The sequence below is a fragment of the Bacillus rossius genome, assembly GCF_032445375.1.
Source record: "Bacillus rossius redtenbacheri isolate Brsri chromosome 4 unlocalized genomic scaffold, Brsri_v3 Brsri_v3_scf4_1, whole genome shotgun sequence".
Taxonomy (NCBI): domain Eukaryota; kingdom Metazoa; phylum Arthropoda; class Insecta; order Phasmatodea; family Bacillidae; genus Bacillus; species Bacillus rossius.
In genome coordinates, this window is record NW_026962010.1 from 17,146,117 (window position 1) to 17,160,846 (window position 14,730).

General features: G+C 40.4%; 1 protein-coding gene across 2 annotated transcripts in view; it reads left to right on the top strand.

Annotated features, from left to right (window-relative positions):
- Window positions 1-14,730, top strand: part of LOC134541635 (nuclear pore membrane glycoprotein 210-like) — a 94,831-nt gene that overhangs the window by 18,053 nt on the left and 62,048 nt on the right. For both annotated transcript variants that reach the window (XM_063385207.1, XM_063385206.1), the window contains exons 7-8: window positions 9,752-12,575; window positions 13,767-14,108. In XM_063385207.1, coding sequence (XP_063241277.1) covers window positions 9,752-12,575; window positions 13,767-14,108 — 3,166 coding nt within the window. The remainder of the gene's footprint in view (window positions 1-9,751; window positions 12,576-13,766; window positions 14,109-14,730) is intronic.

A 14,730-nucleotide genomic window follows, 5' to 3' on the forward strand; every position in this document is an offset into this window, starting at 1 on the left:
CGACACTATGTCATGTAGTCGCCAACGTCAAGGCATAGAAGCCTTAATTTTCTTATTTTTAAATTTGGCTGCCCGTAATAGTGTTTTTTTAATCTAAATTATTTCTTCTTTTCTCGTCATGGCTTTCGCGGACTTCTGCGCCGGGAATTACCTTTTCAACTCCTGGAGCCAGCTAACGTAACTTCACCTCGCTACTTTGGGTAAGTGATTGTCATATTTCCCCCCCCCCCCCCCCCTCTTTTTGGCCTTTCCCTGGGCGTAGTCTTGCCCAGACTTAGCCGCCTGTTAACCAGTCTAAGCTATTTGGGACTGTGGTTACAGGGGGGGGGGGGGGTGCAAAAATAATGTGCAAGATTAGCCTGCAAGAATTAGAATGGAACTTCTCTGCCAAAATTAGCAGTACGTGATTGGCTACCATGCAGTCACAAGTTTTCTCCCCTCTCCGGTCGACATACAAGTTCCTACATAAAACAAATTCTTCTGGACTTTAATCTACAGAAACCTCCAGTGCCAGGACCGCCAGTTTTCAGGACACAGGATTTAGTTAAATTCATTTCAAAAGAAAATTAAAACAAAATGTAATTGTCTTTCTTTTGAGCCTGCGAGCTCACTTAAAACCAGGGTCAAGTTTAAAAGATATGGTTGTTTTACTTTTATATGTATTTTGTCGCCCCGGGGCTCCCTCATGTTTGTAATTAATATATTTTAATACATGTGTACTTAAAAGTTAAAGATAAAAGAAAAGAAAAAAACTAAGTAAATTATTTTAGTAAAAGGGCAGTTATATAAATCAAACCACCAGTCTTGTTATTTCATTATTATTCATCCTCGATCCACATAGCCTCCTAGAGTTCCTAGTAGGTTATAAGTAATTTCCTTTGTACGACGTCTGGGCACCTCTGTGATTATTGTTGTTGTGTTGTTTTCTGGGCCGATGCTTCCAAGGCCTTAATTTTTACTTATTAATTTATTGAGTGTTTACCTGCAGCCCAGCGTGCGTTACAGTAGAAGCGTGCCCGACGCTGAGAGCGGGCTCGGTTAGGACCAGGTGTTGAATTCGAGATCAGCAGGGCTAATATCTCGCCTCACACGGGCCACGTAACACCCTGAGTAAGAGCCTCCAGCCGGGTCCACATGCCCACTCACGTGGTGGCGCCCACTATTTCCGCCAATAATTCAAAACGTAACACCGGTACACCCTAAAAGTTTTAACTGAATCAGATGAATGATGCATGTGCGTATAGAAGAGGAACACACAAACATTCATTTTTATATATAAGATTTACAAGACCCTTTCTGTTGTCACTTTTGTCAGTAGAGTGATTTACTTGGTCTCTCTTGAAACATCAAGCCACAGTTAGGAAAAAAAAAATTGTGTTTTATGACTGTAGTTGAAAGGCAAGGAATGTGGTGCTGCACAGTGGTTGTCCGGAAGGGTGGGTGCCTTCCCCAGTAGCCACAGTGAAGAGAAGCAGAAGGAACCCATTGACAAATTCCATTTGCACCCTTGCTCATCTGTCAGCCTTGCCCCGGGCTAAAGTAGCATGAGTGATACCGTTTACAAGCAAAATGTGTAGTTTGTCAACTAAGCGAAGATCCAGGAGATGGTAATTAACAGCAGTCTAAACTGGCATAAGTAACAGTTTGGGCCAAAGCCTGTAGTTTTTTTCCTTAAGCTGTTTCCAATGGCAAGATACAAGTTTGCGATTATAATGCGACTCCCACTTTTAGTTTACACAGTTTTGGTAAAAATTAGAGCATAATGTTTAGGTAATTCGTATATAAGGATTAATAATGAAGTCATTAAAAGTGTGCTTATCGTCAGAAAAAACCATCTAGTATGAAAACTGTTCAAGATATGTGAGAATATTGAAAGTGGCTAAAAAGTGTGTTTTCAGAATAATTTTTGGCATGAAACATTCAGTACAGATTCCTAAAAGAACTTAAGGGACTTGCGTTATCCCTTTACCTTCATTTCTATGCCGTATTAAAGTTATGGTTATCATTTGAATCATCTTATAGTTGCACTATGCTCAACGTAAAGACTGCACACTAGTTCAGAGCCGTGCATTTAGAGGTGAAAGCAAGTGCCAACCTTATCATTCCGCCTCACTAACTCCAAAACACCTTTGGGGCCTCTTAGGTATTTTCTTTTTGTTTCTTTATTTTCTTTATTTGTCTTTATTTAAATCTTTAATGTCTATTCATAGTCTTCTCTTCCATGTCACTGTTGTGGTGAGGTTCTTGTGTTTGATTCCTACCCCTGGCAGAGCTCAGTTTATGAACACCAAGTTGTGACCCAAGTAGTCGGAAGTCGCATCATCTTAAGCCTCTGTACATTAACATGCAGCATAATTTTCTTACAATCACTTTTAACTTTTTGTGGAGTTAAGTACCCCAGAAGTTTATTTATATACAGTAAATACAATGATTGTAATGTTTCTTTAATTTATCAATATTGCAGCCTTGTTCTCTCATAAAAAGAATGTCCAAAAACTAAATGTTTAACAAACTCAATATAATGTTGATGAAGTCATAAGAAAAGGGTTACAGTTAAGTAATCTATTTTTGACTATCAAACAAAATTTAAACAGTTTAAATTCTAGTTCAAACCGATTCAGCTATGAAATAGCTTCATAATATGGGAAACTATTACAAAATAAAATCCAATTAAACTTATTGTCACACTAAAACCATGGAGGATCACTAAATGACTCAATAATAATAAACATTACATTAAAAGCTAAATAAAAGGGTAATAATTTGGACATGTGCTAAAAGAAATTCTACGTAAAATATACTTTTAAGGACAAATAATGTAAAAGTTTTTTTTGTAGTTCCGGTAATACAGTTCAACTTCTAAAACATTGTCTCTTCTATCAGTAAACCAAAAGTCCAATGGCACATAAAATAATGATTTAAAAATACGGACTTTGCAAAATTGATTAATTCCATTTCTGCAAACATGTTTACTAGGTAATTAAGACATAGTCATGTGGAAGTATTTCACTTAATGAAAATATATTTTCTGATTTGGTGGAAGACATCCAAAATACTATGAAAACAAAGTATGTGAAGGCTAATGCTACCAGGTTGACGTAACTTACTTGGTATCTCATTGCTGACATTCAAACTGCATGCAATTAAAGCACAACACCATTTTGTGTGCTGTCCTGCACACAACCCAGACACTTGCCCATGTTTTTTAGTTTCGTGCACAAAGATTCTGCATGCACACATTTGTCCGCTATCCCGACTAGACTCACACTATTCCTTCGCTTCACACGATCAGCTGAGTACTCGTGACGTTACTCACGCACTGCCACACTTCCCATGGAACTTCGTCAAACCACTCGTAGGTAAATATTAAAGTAAACCAGAAGAAATGTATCTTGCCCTACTTTTACTATTTTACATAGCATTTAAAATAAAACAAATATTTACTAAAATTTCTTACTAACTAAACTGTTTGTGTGTGAGAGTTTTTGTGTGTGTGTATATTTGTGTGTGTTTGTGTATATGTGTGATTGTGTGTGTGTGTATGTGTGTGATTGTGTATGTATGTGTGTTTGTGTAAGCTCAATTCAGTTTACCAATTTCACAAACTAAAATCATCTGACTTAAACTTCCCTTCTCTCAACTTTTGTTTTAACTTCTACCTCCTTCCCGCTTGATACTTCTAAGTTCTCCTGAGACCATGTACCCAACACACCTTTTTTTAAGGTGGCTCATGTTGAGACAGACATTTAAATGTCTGCCAACTGATGATTGAGTGGCCTGCCCCAGTATTGATTTCCATGATAAAAATGTATCTCATGTAAGTTCACTTCATGCACAAATGCTTCTTCTGATTTGTTTCTTGTATGCAATAACATCATCTGTTGGTGTGTCCACTTGTAGATGCTGCACTGCTCTGAAATTTTCAGGTGGCTGATTTTGCATATACATACAATATGCCACTGGTTCTTACAAAACCAGCAAACAGTCCTGATATGTTAGCACTTACTTCTGCCGAGTGGCTTCCAATCTATTGTCAACACTGCTGGGTATCACTAGCTGCATTGTTCGGTTCAGTGACTGACTAATGCCTCTGTTTTTCTTCTCACAATTCTCGTAGTTAATTCTTTACAGTCAAAGCTTCTTCCTGTGTATATTCTATGAATCTCAATCCGTGGTCCTCGTTCGTAGTACTTCTTAAATCCGTCATATTCTTTTCAGTCGCCTCTGCTGCTGTGGCAATTTCTACGGTATTTTATTGTCAGCTCGTGTTCCACACATGAGCTGGTCGTGCAACATGTGTTCTGAATTAGGTAAATTGCAATGTGTGCTAAACATCCTAAGCTGTGCGATGTAAACAGTATTCATCTCCCCTTCCTGTTGGGCTTGGCGCAGAACTTGAATGTTTTAACTATCTCGCTAGGCTATGGCTCAAAATGATTGGTTAGCTTCGCAAGGACATCCCCAGAGACACAGCATTCGTGGATTGTGGAGAAAAAATTGATGTTGCTAGATTGTATGGTTCAGCACCTCACATGGTTAAAAAGACAGCCCATTTTGTCTCTTCATTGGTAATCTTATTCGTGACAAAAAATTGAGAAGTTCACACTATGATCCCACGATTCTTGTTCATGCAAAAACTCATTTACCAAACCTGTCGTGAGGGGGGTTATCGAATCGGCGTACGTTTATATCTTGGGCGCCACCATGTGGATGGGCACGTGGATGCGGCTACCGAATCTGTCCCAGGGCCGTGACGTGACCAATGTGGAGCTAGGCTCGACTTCCCCCCGCGCACTAATCGGCCCGCTCTCAGCGGCGGGCACGCTATGTTACTGCTTGTGGGGTCTTGAGGCGCCCCACACACCTTCGTCTATGCGCTGGGAAACTCAAGGTCATGAATTAAGTGCAACGAGTCGCGTGAATATTGAGCTTTATTGGCGCCGACACGTACACTGACGACGCACACAGAAAACAGCACATAGTCCAGCTTGCATGCTGACCAGGACACCGCGTGGCCCGGCCCTGAAAGTCTAAGTCCGCCGATTAATCTAAAACGCTCCGGGAGCTTTAATTAATTAAGTTATACAGTCTGCCGCCGGGGTAGGCGTCGAAGGTTGATTAAAAAAAAGGTTAAAAATTGTTACGATGGGAGATGTTAACGGATCGGTTACAAGCAAAAGTTGAAGTCGAAGTGGTGCTGAGATGTGTCCTACCCCGCATGGTGAATGGAAGAGACTGCTCCGGGCCTGGGTGTCATGGCCGCAGGAAGTGCTGAACTTACCGTTAGTACATTAATATCAAAGACAGTTAAACATAACTATTAAAACTTTTTAAAATTTGCAAGTTAACAAGATTTAAGGATTAAATATTACAGATATTTAAGAATTACATTATTTAAAAAATATACAGTCTCCACTGCTCCAGTTAGAGTGGGCGCCGAAAGGGTTCGCACAGTGCAACCAGACACACGCACACATGCACTTGTTGGTGGGAGGTTTGAAACAGAGGGTGTCGGTGGGAGGAGAGAGGGTCGGCAGTGGCGTGAGGCACATCGGGCTTAGGGAGGGCGTAGCCCTGGTCGACGTCAAACCAATAAAACTATCTACGTCTGGTTCTTAGTTGTTTAAATTCATTTTATCCTCGTCACCAATGTCATAATAAAGCTGTAATTGCTACTAAAATCATCTATTCAAGAGTCAATATAAAGGTTAGTCCAGTGTCTTGATCTGCCTGAGCATGCACTAAAGGTTTACCATATCATGCATTGAAGAAGTTCAGCCAACATGGTTGCTGACATGGCATTCTGCAGTTACCAACTTACAAATATATAACAGCAATGGTTTTAACATACATGTGTGCTTGTAAAAGATAAAGAAAAATTTCCTAGTACTAGTGAAAATTACAATATGTAATTGCTAACACAGTTTTTGTCATTTTGGAAGAAATTACGAGAAACACCATCATTACATTTTATATCTATTTGTAATCCTTTGGAAAGCAAGCAGTTATGTTTTATTGTCACTTGCACAAGTTCTGTGCAAAATGTCCAGACATTTAAAAATTTTGTTTGCTACAACTACATATTAGGTAATCTGATGACAATGCTGATGATTATCTCCCGTGTTATATTCATATTACAATTTAATTATGAAAAGTTTGTCTGAGAAAGAAAATTAATTTTTCTGCTGAAAATGTGCCTTTTTTTGAGATGCTTTGTGCAAAAAAACAAAATTATTTTCTAGTAAAAGTTGAAACACTGCTTTCTTCTTTAATGCTCCAGATGTTCTTGTGTGACTGACATTTTCCTTGTTAACCTTATGTTTAAAAGCACAGACTGGAGAGAAGCTAAACAAACTTGAGGTGATCTCTGATGAGCTGACTTCGTAGCTATTTGAGGCAAATATATGGAATTCCACATTATGAAAGTTTATTGGTGTACTTTCTCTATTGACCCTAAGCAGATCGTAAATGTGGTCTCATTTTGTGGGATGCCCATGAGGTAAAAGGCAAAGGGATTTTGTTTTCAATGATTGAAACATATGAAATTTCACATTTACAAGTTTTTTGTATTCATTATGATAAATCCCCCACTTTTTCTGTTAGTAAGATACAAGAAAAATATGATTGCCATTTATGGCTTATTATAACCTCCTGACGAACATGACATTAATTAGTCCATCAGTACACCAATTCCTCATTTATCACAACTAATTTGTTCCTAAAAATGTTTGTGTTATTCGAAATTGCGTATTATGAAGCATTAGTCTCCACAAATAGGAATGTTAATTTACTTAATGTGTTCCAAAACGTGTAGGGAAATATTCTTTACGTAATATAAAGGCATAGAATAACACTTAACGATAAATATGTCTTAATATTATCTTTATAAGCCTACCATTGAATACTTTGTATGCCAAATACGACACCGTGTAATGGGAGGTAGATGGTACCTTTGCAAGAACAATTCAAACCATCCTTTACTGCAGTGAAACCGATATACAGTAAGTCCTCTATTTACGTCGTACCGATTTACGTCGTTTCGGATTAACGTCGCTAATAGTTGAGTACTCATGTTTCAATTTAAGTTGTCGCCGATTCACAATAACGTCGTTTACAATGACCTTAAATCTTTATTTTATCCAAAAAACCGTATATAATTCGTTTATAATTCTTTGTTTCCTTCGGTAGTTAATTTATGCTATGTAGCGTAAGCTACACGTTCACCACCTTATCTTATCATACATCATGAGGGACGCTTCCTGCTCTCCGCTGCTCTCCGCACGGTGATGCAATACTACCAGCCCGCCCGCTCGGCCACCCACGTATCTCGCACGTATCCCGCAACGACACAGCATTTTCTCCTACCCCTTTTCGTCCAACTCCTTGGCACTTCAGTAGAGGTGTAAAAGTAACTAAAAAAAGTGTACCCGTATGTATTCGTTACTATAACAATTAGTACTCGTTACTTTCGTATCGTTACTCGTTACTTCTGATACCGCATAACATGCTGTTATGTAACAGCAACGAATTGAGTCGTATTTCGTACGCGTACAGTATGACGTCGCGTAAATAATAATAAATTGAATATAAACAATTAAAAGTATTTGATAATTAACAGCTTTTGTTAACCAAGAAACAATAAAATCTCATTAGAGCAGCTTTATTATAATATCTCTTTTAAGATAAGAACAAAAAACGTGAAAATACGCGATAATAAAAAACAAAAACATACATATTTATAATTTGTAAAAAATACTTTCTTACGTTGTTTCTGTTCCAATCTCAAACTTTGTCTACACACACAATACCTTTAATAAACAGTAAAAAACTTGGACGACGAATTTCCAAATTATACTTTTCTTAATAAACAAACGTTCTTTGTAACGAATAAGCGCGCGCATGCGTAAAACATACGAAAAATGCGAGTAACGAAATGCATTCGTGAGTAACGTTTCGTTACTCGTTACTAGATGCCGCACCCGTTACTCAGTAACGAATACATAAGGTTTGCTACAGCTCTACACTTCAGTCGCTATGGTATCATTGAGTTGGCCGGAGTTTTAAACGTGCCGTTGTTAACTTTATCGTGATTAAATGCGTTTGTAGTAGGCCTACAGTATCAGCTCACTGCAATTTATGATTTTTTCTTCATAAGATGTCTTCCAAACGACTATATATCTGTTTTTATATTTCAATCAATAAAGGTAATAAAGCAGCTGGTTAAATAACCATTCTATAAAGCTGAGAAGTACTAGTTGGACTTGTTTCCCACGCTGTCGGTTGTAATTTGCTGATAAAATTGCCCGTTGTCACGTCTGTATGCCAGCGCTTCCGGCCGACCTTGGGCCGTGGTCGGCCGGTGGCATGAAACATGGCTCATTTTGCGTCGTTTCTATTTACGTCGCGGTTTTCAGGAACGTAACCCCGACGTAAACCGAGGACTTACTGTATACTGTCCAGATATTTAACATTTTAATTTTTTAAAAATTGAAGTTTTAATTCGCGTATCACCGCTTGTTTCACACCAATCCAATCGGACCCGTGATTTTGTTTTTCATTGCACAACCTTATCCATGTGAATCATTTGTTAATTTCTGTTCTGGTATCTAATGTCAAATATATTCCCACAAGTAAAACCAACAGTATCACACTTGTATAAACGTGTGATAGAGGCCTCATTTCGTATGATTGTACATACAATTGACTTGCTTAAAATTAAAGTGCGACCAACATAGTGTGGCCTTCGTGACAGTCTGCATGCAGTAATACTTTTAATTGTGTCTCATATACTTGAACACAATGCATTATGCTTTCACTTGAAAGCCATGATTCCAATATGATTCCAACTCCAGGTGCTTGCGCACGTACAGTAACGGCAGACGAATGGGCAGACGTTGCTTTGTGTTTGTGCGTGTGAGTTCCCTGCCACTGGCTAGACTGAAGTTCATCCTTCAACATGGCCTGGTCTGTGGTCGGACTGATGTTTTTACAACAGCCGATAGCATAGTCAGATCTTATGTGCCCATCTCTTCCCTGCTCACATAGCTAACTGTATGCTACGGCATGTCTGTTTACCGAGTTGAAGCAGACTTCATGGTGTAATGCCCAACTATTTTTTTGCCTGTGATGATTTCGTGCTAACTGAAATTTAAAGACATGCTATTCAAGACTAGGGCAGTAATATTAACATTGCACTAAATGAATTTGCACAATTCTAAGACGTGCTAAGTATGGGATTGGGGTATTGGATATTCTTTAAGAAGTAGCCAGAATCAAAGATAAGCATAGACACACAAAACACTATTTGGCCCTGAAGCAGGAAGGGATTTATAGAAACTGGGTGTTCCAAATCTTGGTTAAGCAGGTCTTAAGTGTCAAAGCATGTTCATTCTTTTGAACATTAAATCTGTATAAGCAAAATGTGTTCTGTGCTCTACGGGTACATGAGTCAATCCTTGTGAGGAACAAAAACTTTAATCATTCAGTGTTCAATAAAAAATTGAGCTTGGCTTTTTTTTCAGTTGGTGTTTGAAATAAATTTCTGAAAATAGTCTAATTCATACACGATCAACAATAACTTTACTACTAATAAATTCCTTTAATTTTCTTACTATTTGCTGTATGAGTATAGTTGTTAAACAGCAGTGCAGCACTGTCAGAAACTATGAATTAAAGTAACATCTGTATGTGGTTTGTGCACAATGAGTACAGTGCTCTCGCACTGATGTGCAAAGTGGTGAGTGTGTTGCAGGTACGAGGTGAAACTGAGTGTCACGGGTGGCGATGGTGACTTCTTGTGGAGCAGCAGCAATGTCGGGGTGGCAGCAGTCACCCAGTCCGGAGTGATCAACACCCAGTCCCTGGGTGTGGCCAGCATCATCGCCTCAATGACCCGCAACCAGCACAACAGGGGAGTGGCTCGAGTGTGGATCGTACCACCCACCGATCTCAAGATAGTCAGCTACATCATGGCAGCTGAACTGGGAACTCCTGTCTACCTTCACGTGGCATTGTTTGTGGAAAAGCAATTTGACGACGAGAATAAACGTGAGAAGGATGCCGTCAGGATGTCGTTCACTCAGTGCGGTGTCGTTCCTTTCGAGGTGGTCACTTCGAACGCTAATTTTGCATGCAACCCGGACTTGAAGATCACTCCGCTGAACGAGGCTTGTACGACTCTTGCCATAGTGGGGACTGTGTTGGGTGTGTCTCGAGTAACCATCTCCTATGTGTTGGAAGATGGTCGCAGGCTCTCCGACACGGTTGCCATCGCCACGTACCGTCCCTTGAAAGCCGTGCACCCACGATCTGGAGAGACAGTGCTGGCAGTTGGTTCTTCCAGGATGATTGCGTTTGCTGGTGGGCCGCAGCCGTGGCTTGATGCCAAGGCCAAACACACTAAGAAGTTATCTCTGAGCGGAGGCACGGCACAAGAGCTGAGAGTGAACGAATTACATGATGTGCAAACAGACAAGGGAAACTTGTATGTGTACAAAGTGGTTTGCCTGACCCTTGGAAGTTTTGATGTTACACTCCATGTGTCAAACATTTTAGAGGATGAGCATTCAAAGCCATCAAGTTCACAAGCTTTTGTGAAAGTGTATTGTGCCAAACCCTGTCACAACATTCTCTATGTTAAACTGGAACCTCATGATGCTGACCATTGTCCGTTGAAAGCCAACTCCGATAAAGTAGTTGTGCATAATTACAAAGATTTTGACATTGATGTGGTAGTGCAGGATGCTAACGGCCGAAAATTCGACAATGTGTCAAGTTTACATTTTGATTGGATAGTTTCTAATAATTCTTTGGGTAGGATCTTAAAGGAAGATGGTGTGTTTGTAAAGGACGAATTTGATGGTGATATTCTCATTCCAGGCAACAGTTATCAGATCCTGGCTCCATCACGCCAACCTGGTGTTACCGAAGTGTCGTCGATAGTGTCTGGGTATCGCAAATCTACGTTACTGAATGCAGATTTTAAAATTGAAAAGCCTCCATTTGGTACACCAGATGCCAATGGCTATCTTCACACTCCAGAAATAAAAGGAAAGATCACAGTCATTCTAGTTGACAATATTTCCGTGGTCCCTACTCGGACAACTATTTTCAACCATCCTGACAATAAGGTGAAGTTACTGGTGATCCATGGTTCAGGATTTTTCAATATCACAGTTAACACTCCTGAGGTGGCCAGTTTGCAGTATGTTCAAGGCTCAAGGGTAATTGAGGTTACGCCCGAGAATGATGGTCTTCTCAAGTTGGCGATCATTGACTTGTGCCTTAAATCAAAGGCTGCCCTGGCTGAGATTACGGTTCTTGGATTAGGTGCAATCGAAGTGAACGTTTTGGATAAAGTTGAGCGTGGTAGCTTTGTGAGGGCCATCGTTCGCCTCTTTGATTCCGTGGGTAATGCCCTTGCCATTCCCGGAGAGTCTTTGTTGGAACTTCGTGCTTTACCAGGGGCACCCATCATTTCTGTTGAACGTGAGGTGAAGTGTGATGACTGTGCTGCACACGAGATGAGTTTCATTGTTACTGGAGTAGAATTGGGTGACACAGTCTTGGTTTTCACCTCCCAGCAAGGAAAGCATGCAATACGTAGCCGGTCCGTACCCATTCAGGTGTTCCCGCCTTTGAAACTGTTTCCTCGCAACTTGACGCTGATCATGCGGTCTGCATTTCAGGTCACGAGTCGTGGTGGTCCTCAACCAGACTGTGATGTTGAATATTCGGTTGGTACTCGTGACATTGCTTCTGTGAGTACGTGCGGCATTGTGAAAGGCGTGGCATTCGGTAAGACAGTTATTACTGGTCGAGTAGTGGGTATAAATACCATGAACGGACAAAAAATAGCTTATTCAGAAGACAGCATTGATGTATTTGTAGTGCCACTGAAAGGAATTAAAATTTTCTCTCCTCTGCGCAGACTTAAAGTTGGATGTTCTATGCCGGTTTATGCTACAGGACTACCGGACATCTCTCCTCTCATTTTGGGTTCTGTAAGTCCACCCATTTATTACAAATGGGGGGTTCACCCAAAAGATGTGGCAGTACTGGAAAATGTCTTTGAAAGTCTTCATGTTAAATATCGAGATGAAGACAAAATTTATCTACACTTGAAAGTGCTAAAGGTTGGACGGATAACACTGTCCCTGAATGCTTCGGTGCCATCGGCCATAGTTCATGGCACTCGTATCCCGACTGAACCTCTGGTCACATTCCATGATTCTGTGGATGTACATGTGTTTAGCAACCTCAAACTCCTGATGCCTGCAAGCGTGGCTGTCGGCAACCCATACAGAGTTCTCATGGCTCCAGATACACAGATCCAGCTGAAGACCAATCGTGACGGAGCTGCAGACATGTTTTATAACGTCCAGCACCAAGTGTCGCATTTTCAGGATGCCTCGACAGCCCTCGAGAATACGACCAGGCCATCTGTTTCTTTTCATGTTGTGTCGGTGGACAAGAATGGTCTGGTGAAGGCAGATGGCTGGTTGGGTCACTCCTTCATCATGGTGACAGCACTTGAGGACTCCAATGTTAAACAGAGTTTCACCATTGCTGCAGTTGTAAGTACAGTTTTCCACTTTTCATATGTCCTGTTGCTTGGTATAATTTTTGTATTTTTTTAAGCTGTGTTTGTATGATTTCTTAGTTTCTGTAAAACTCTCACGAAGAAATTCCAGAAATAGTATTCCTGGATAATGAGTTTAAAACAAATTTAGCACTTGACCTATAAATACACACAATTTAAATTTTACCCTTTTAATAGGTTCTTCCTTTTTAAGTACCTGGAGAAAATTTGCAAGATTTTACTGTAGTTCAGTACTGTACTTTTGAGAAGAATCCATTTGTTTATTTACTCACTCTTTTTCTCACATGCTCATTCTTTCATTAATTCTCTCATTTGCTCATTCATTCATTCATTCATTTACTTTCTCACTCTCAAACTCACTCACTCACTCCTCACTCCTCACTTACCCTCTCCTCTCTGAAAAATAGTAATATAAGAAGTGAAAATAAAGCTGAATATTATTGAATGACTACAAATGATAAATGGTTTACCTACTTAAGGCATTTTATGAATCACAGTAATAAAGACCATGTATTCCAATCCTTAAAACCTCTGCTGAAGTTACAAGAATGAAGCTCCAGATTGTCAGGACCCTGCCAATGAGAATTTGAGTCTCAAAATGTGTTTTTAAATCCAAGAATGAAAGCATTTTGTGTAACACATTTTGAATTTTTTACATATCGCAGAGAAAATAGATTTAAATGAACATATAAAACAGATTTTGCTTTAAAGTGATAAGGTAAAGATTTATATTCTTTGTTCTACAGTCAACTCTTGTTTGTACTGTACTTGATCACTGTTCGTGGAAAATGGGGTAGTTATTTGTAAAGGGTCTTCGCAACATGGACCCATTCCAACCCCCAAACTCAAGAATTAAATTTAAGGCTTGTAGTTCATGTTTAACCTTTTCTGGCATGAAAATGACATGTTGTTTAACTGAAATATCTATTTATTTATATAAGCAGATATCTAATGAGAAAAAGGATGGTGCACGTTGAAACCTTTCTTGTTGCCAGAATAAGTCTAAACTTGATGCTTCCTGTATAGTTTGACTTTTGTTGTGTGTATCCGTCTGTTGCAAGCTTGTCAACAAGAATTTTGAGTGCTATTGCCTGGGTAACTTAAATATGAATGTGGTAAGTGGTGTGGAGGATGTGGATCAACTCCGAGGTTTCGTCGTGAACAGGTGGAGCAAGTGTCGTACATGATGGTGAATGTTCGTGCCAACTTCATCATGCACCGCGAGCAGGAAGTGATATCCGCGCTGCCCAAAGGTGTGGATGTCGAGTTGTACGTGTCGTACCACGACAACGTGGGCAACAGGTTCACGTCAATGCGCTCCGACCTGAAGGTGCGCGGCAACAGGTTTGACATCTGCGACGCGCGCCGCGGCAGTGACAACCGCACTCTGGTGGTGCAGCTGCTGCAGCCGGGCAAGTCCATGCTGAAGCTGTGGGACCCGCACGTGCACTCGCGCGTGGTGGACTACCTGCCTCTGCGCGTCGCCGAGTCCATCTACCCTGCGCTGGTAACACTCAGTCATTCTTTATGCAGTGTTCGCAGTTATTCTGTAGTACCGTCCGGTAAGAACTTGCCTTAAAGGTTTTTTCACAATTAGTTCTGACGTCGTCCGGGCCTTGGGCCCCTTTGAACCCGATATGCCACCGCCCAAACACCTCCACCCTCTGTTCATATTCAAACCTCCCGGTAACGAGAGCGTGCGTGAGTGTGTGTTGGTCGCCCAGCAAGAGGGCGCTTAGCTGCAGTGCGCCGCACCCCTGTATGTAATTAATAATATTATAACCTTTTCTTTTTGCTCCTAAAATAGTGTACCGACGAATCAGGAAGTGAGTGCCTTTTCTTTTATTAATATGTTATATTTTTGTAATAAAGTACGTGCAAGCACGGAAAAGGACGCTCCCTAGCGGGCGACAATGGAACCAACATATAACTTTATTCAAACTAACGTACCACATAAGTAATTATTACAGACGGTCTGGTCATGGATGTGTAATTTTATAAAGGGTTCATGTTATTTTCTATAATAACCTGGGGCACGCAGTCGCAGAGATGTAACGGTAATTGTGTTCGGCGCGAAGGGCGCCATGTTTCTTGCCACAAGCCCTTGTTTCACCCCAGTCTCCTTCTAC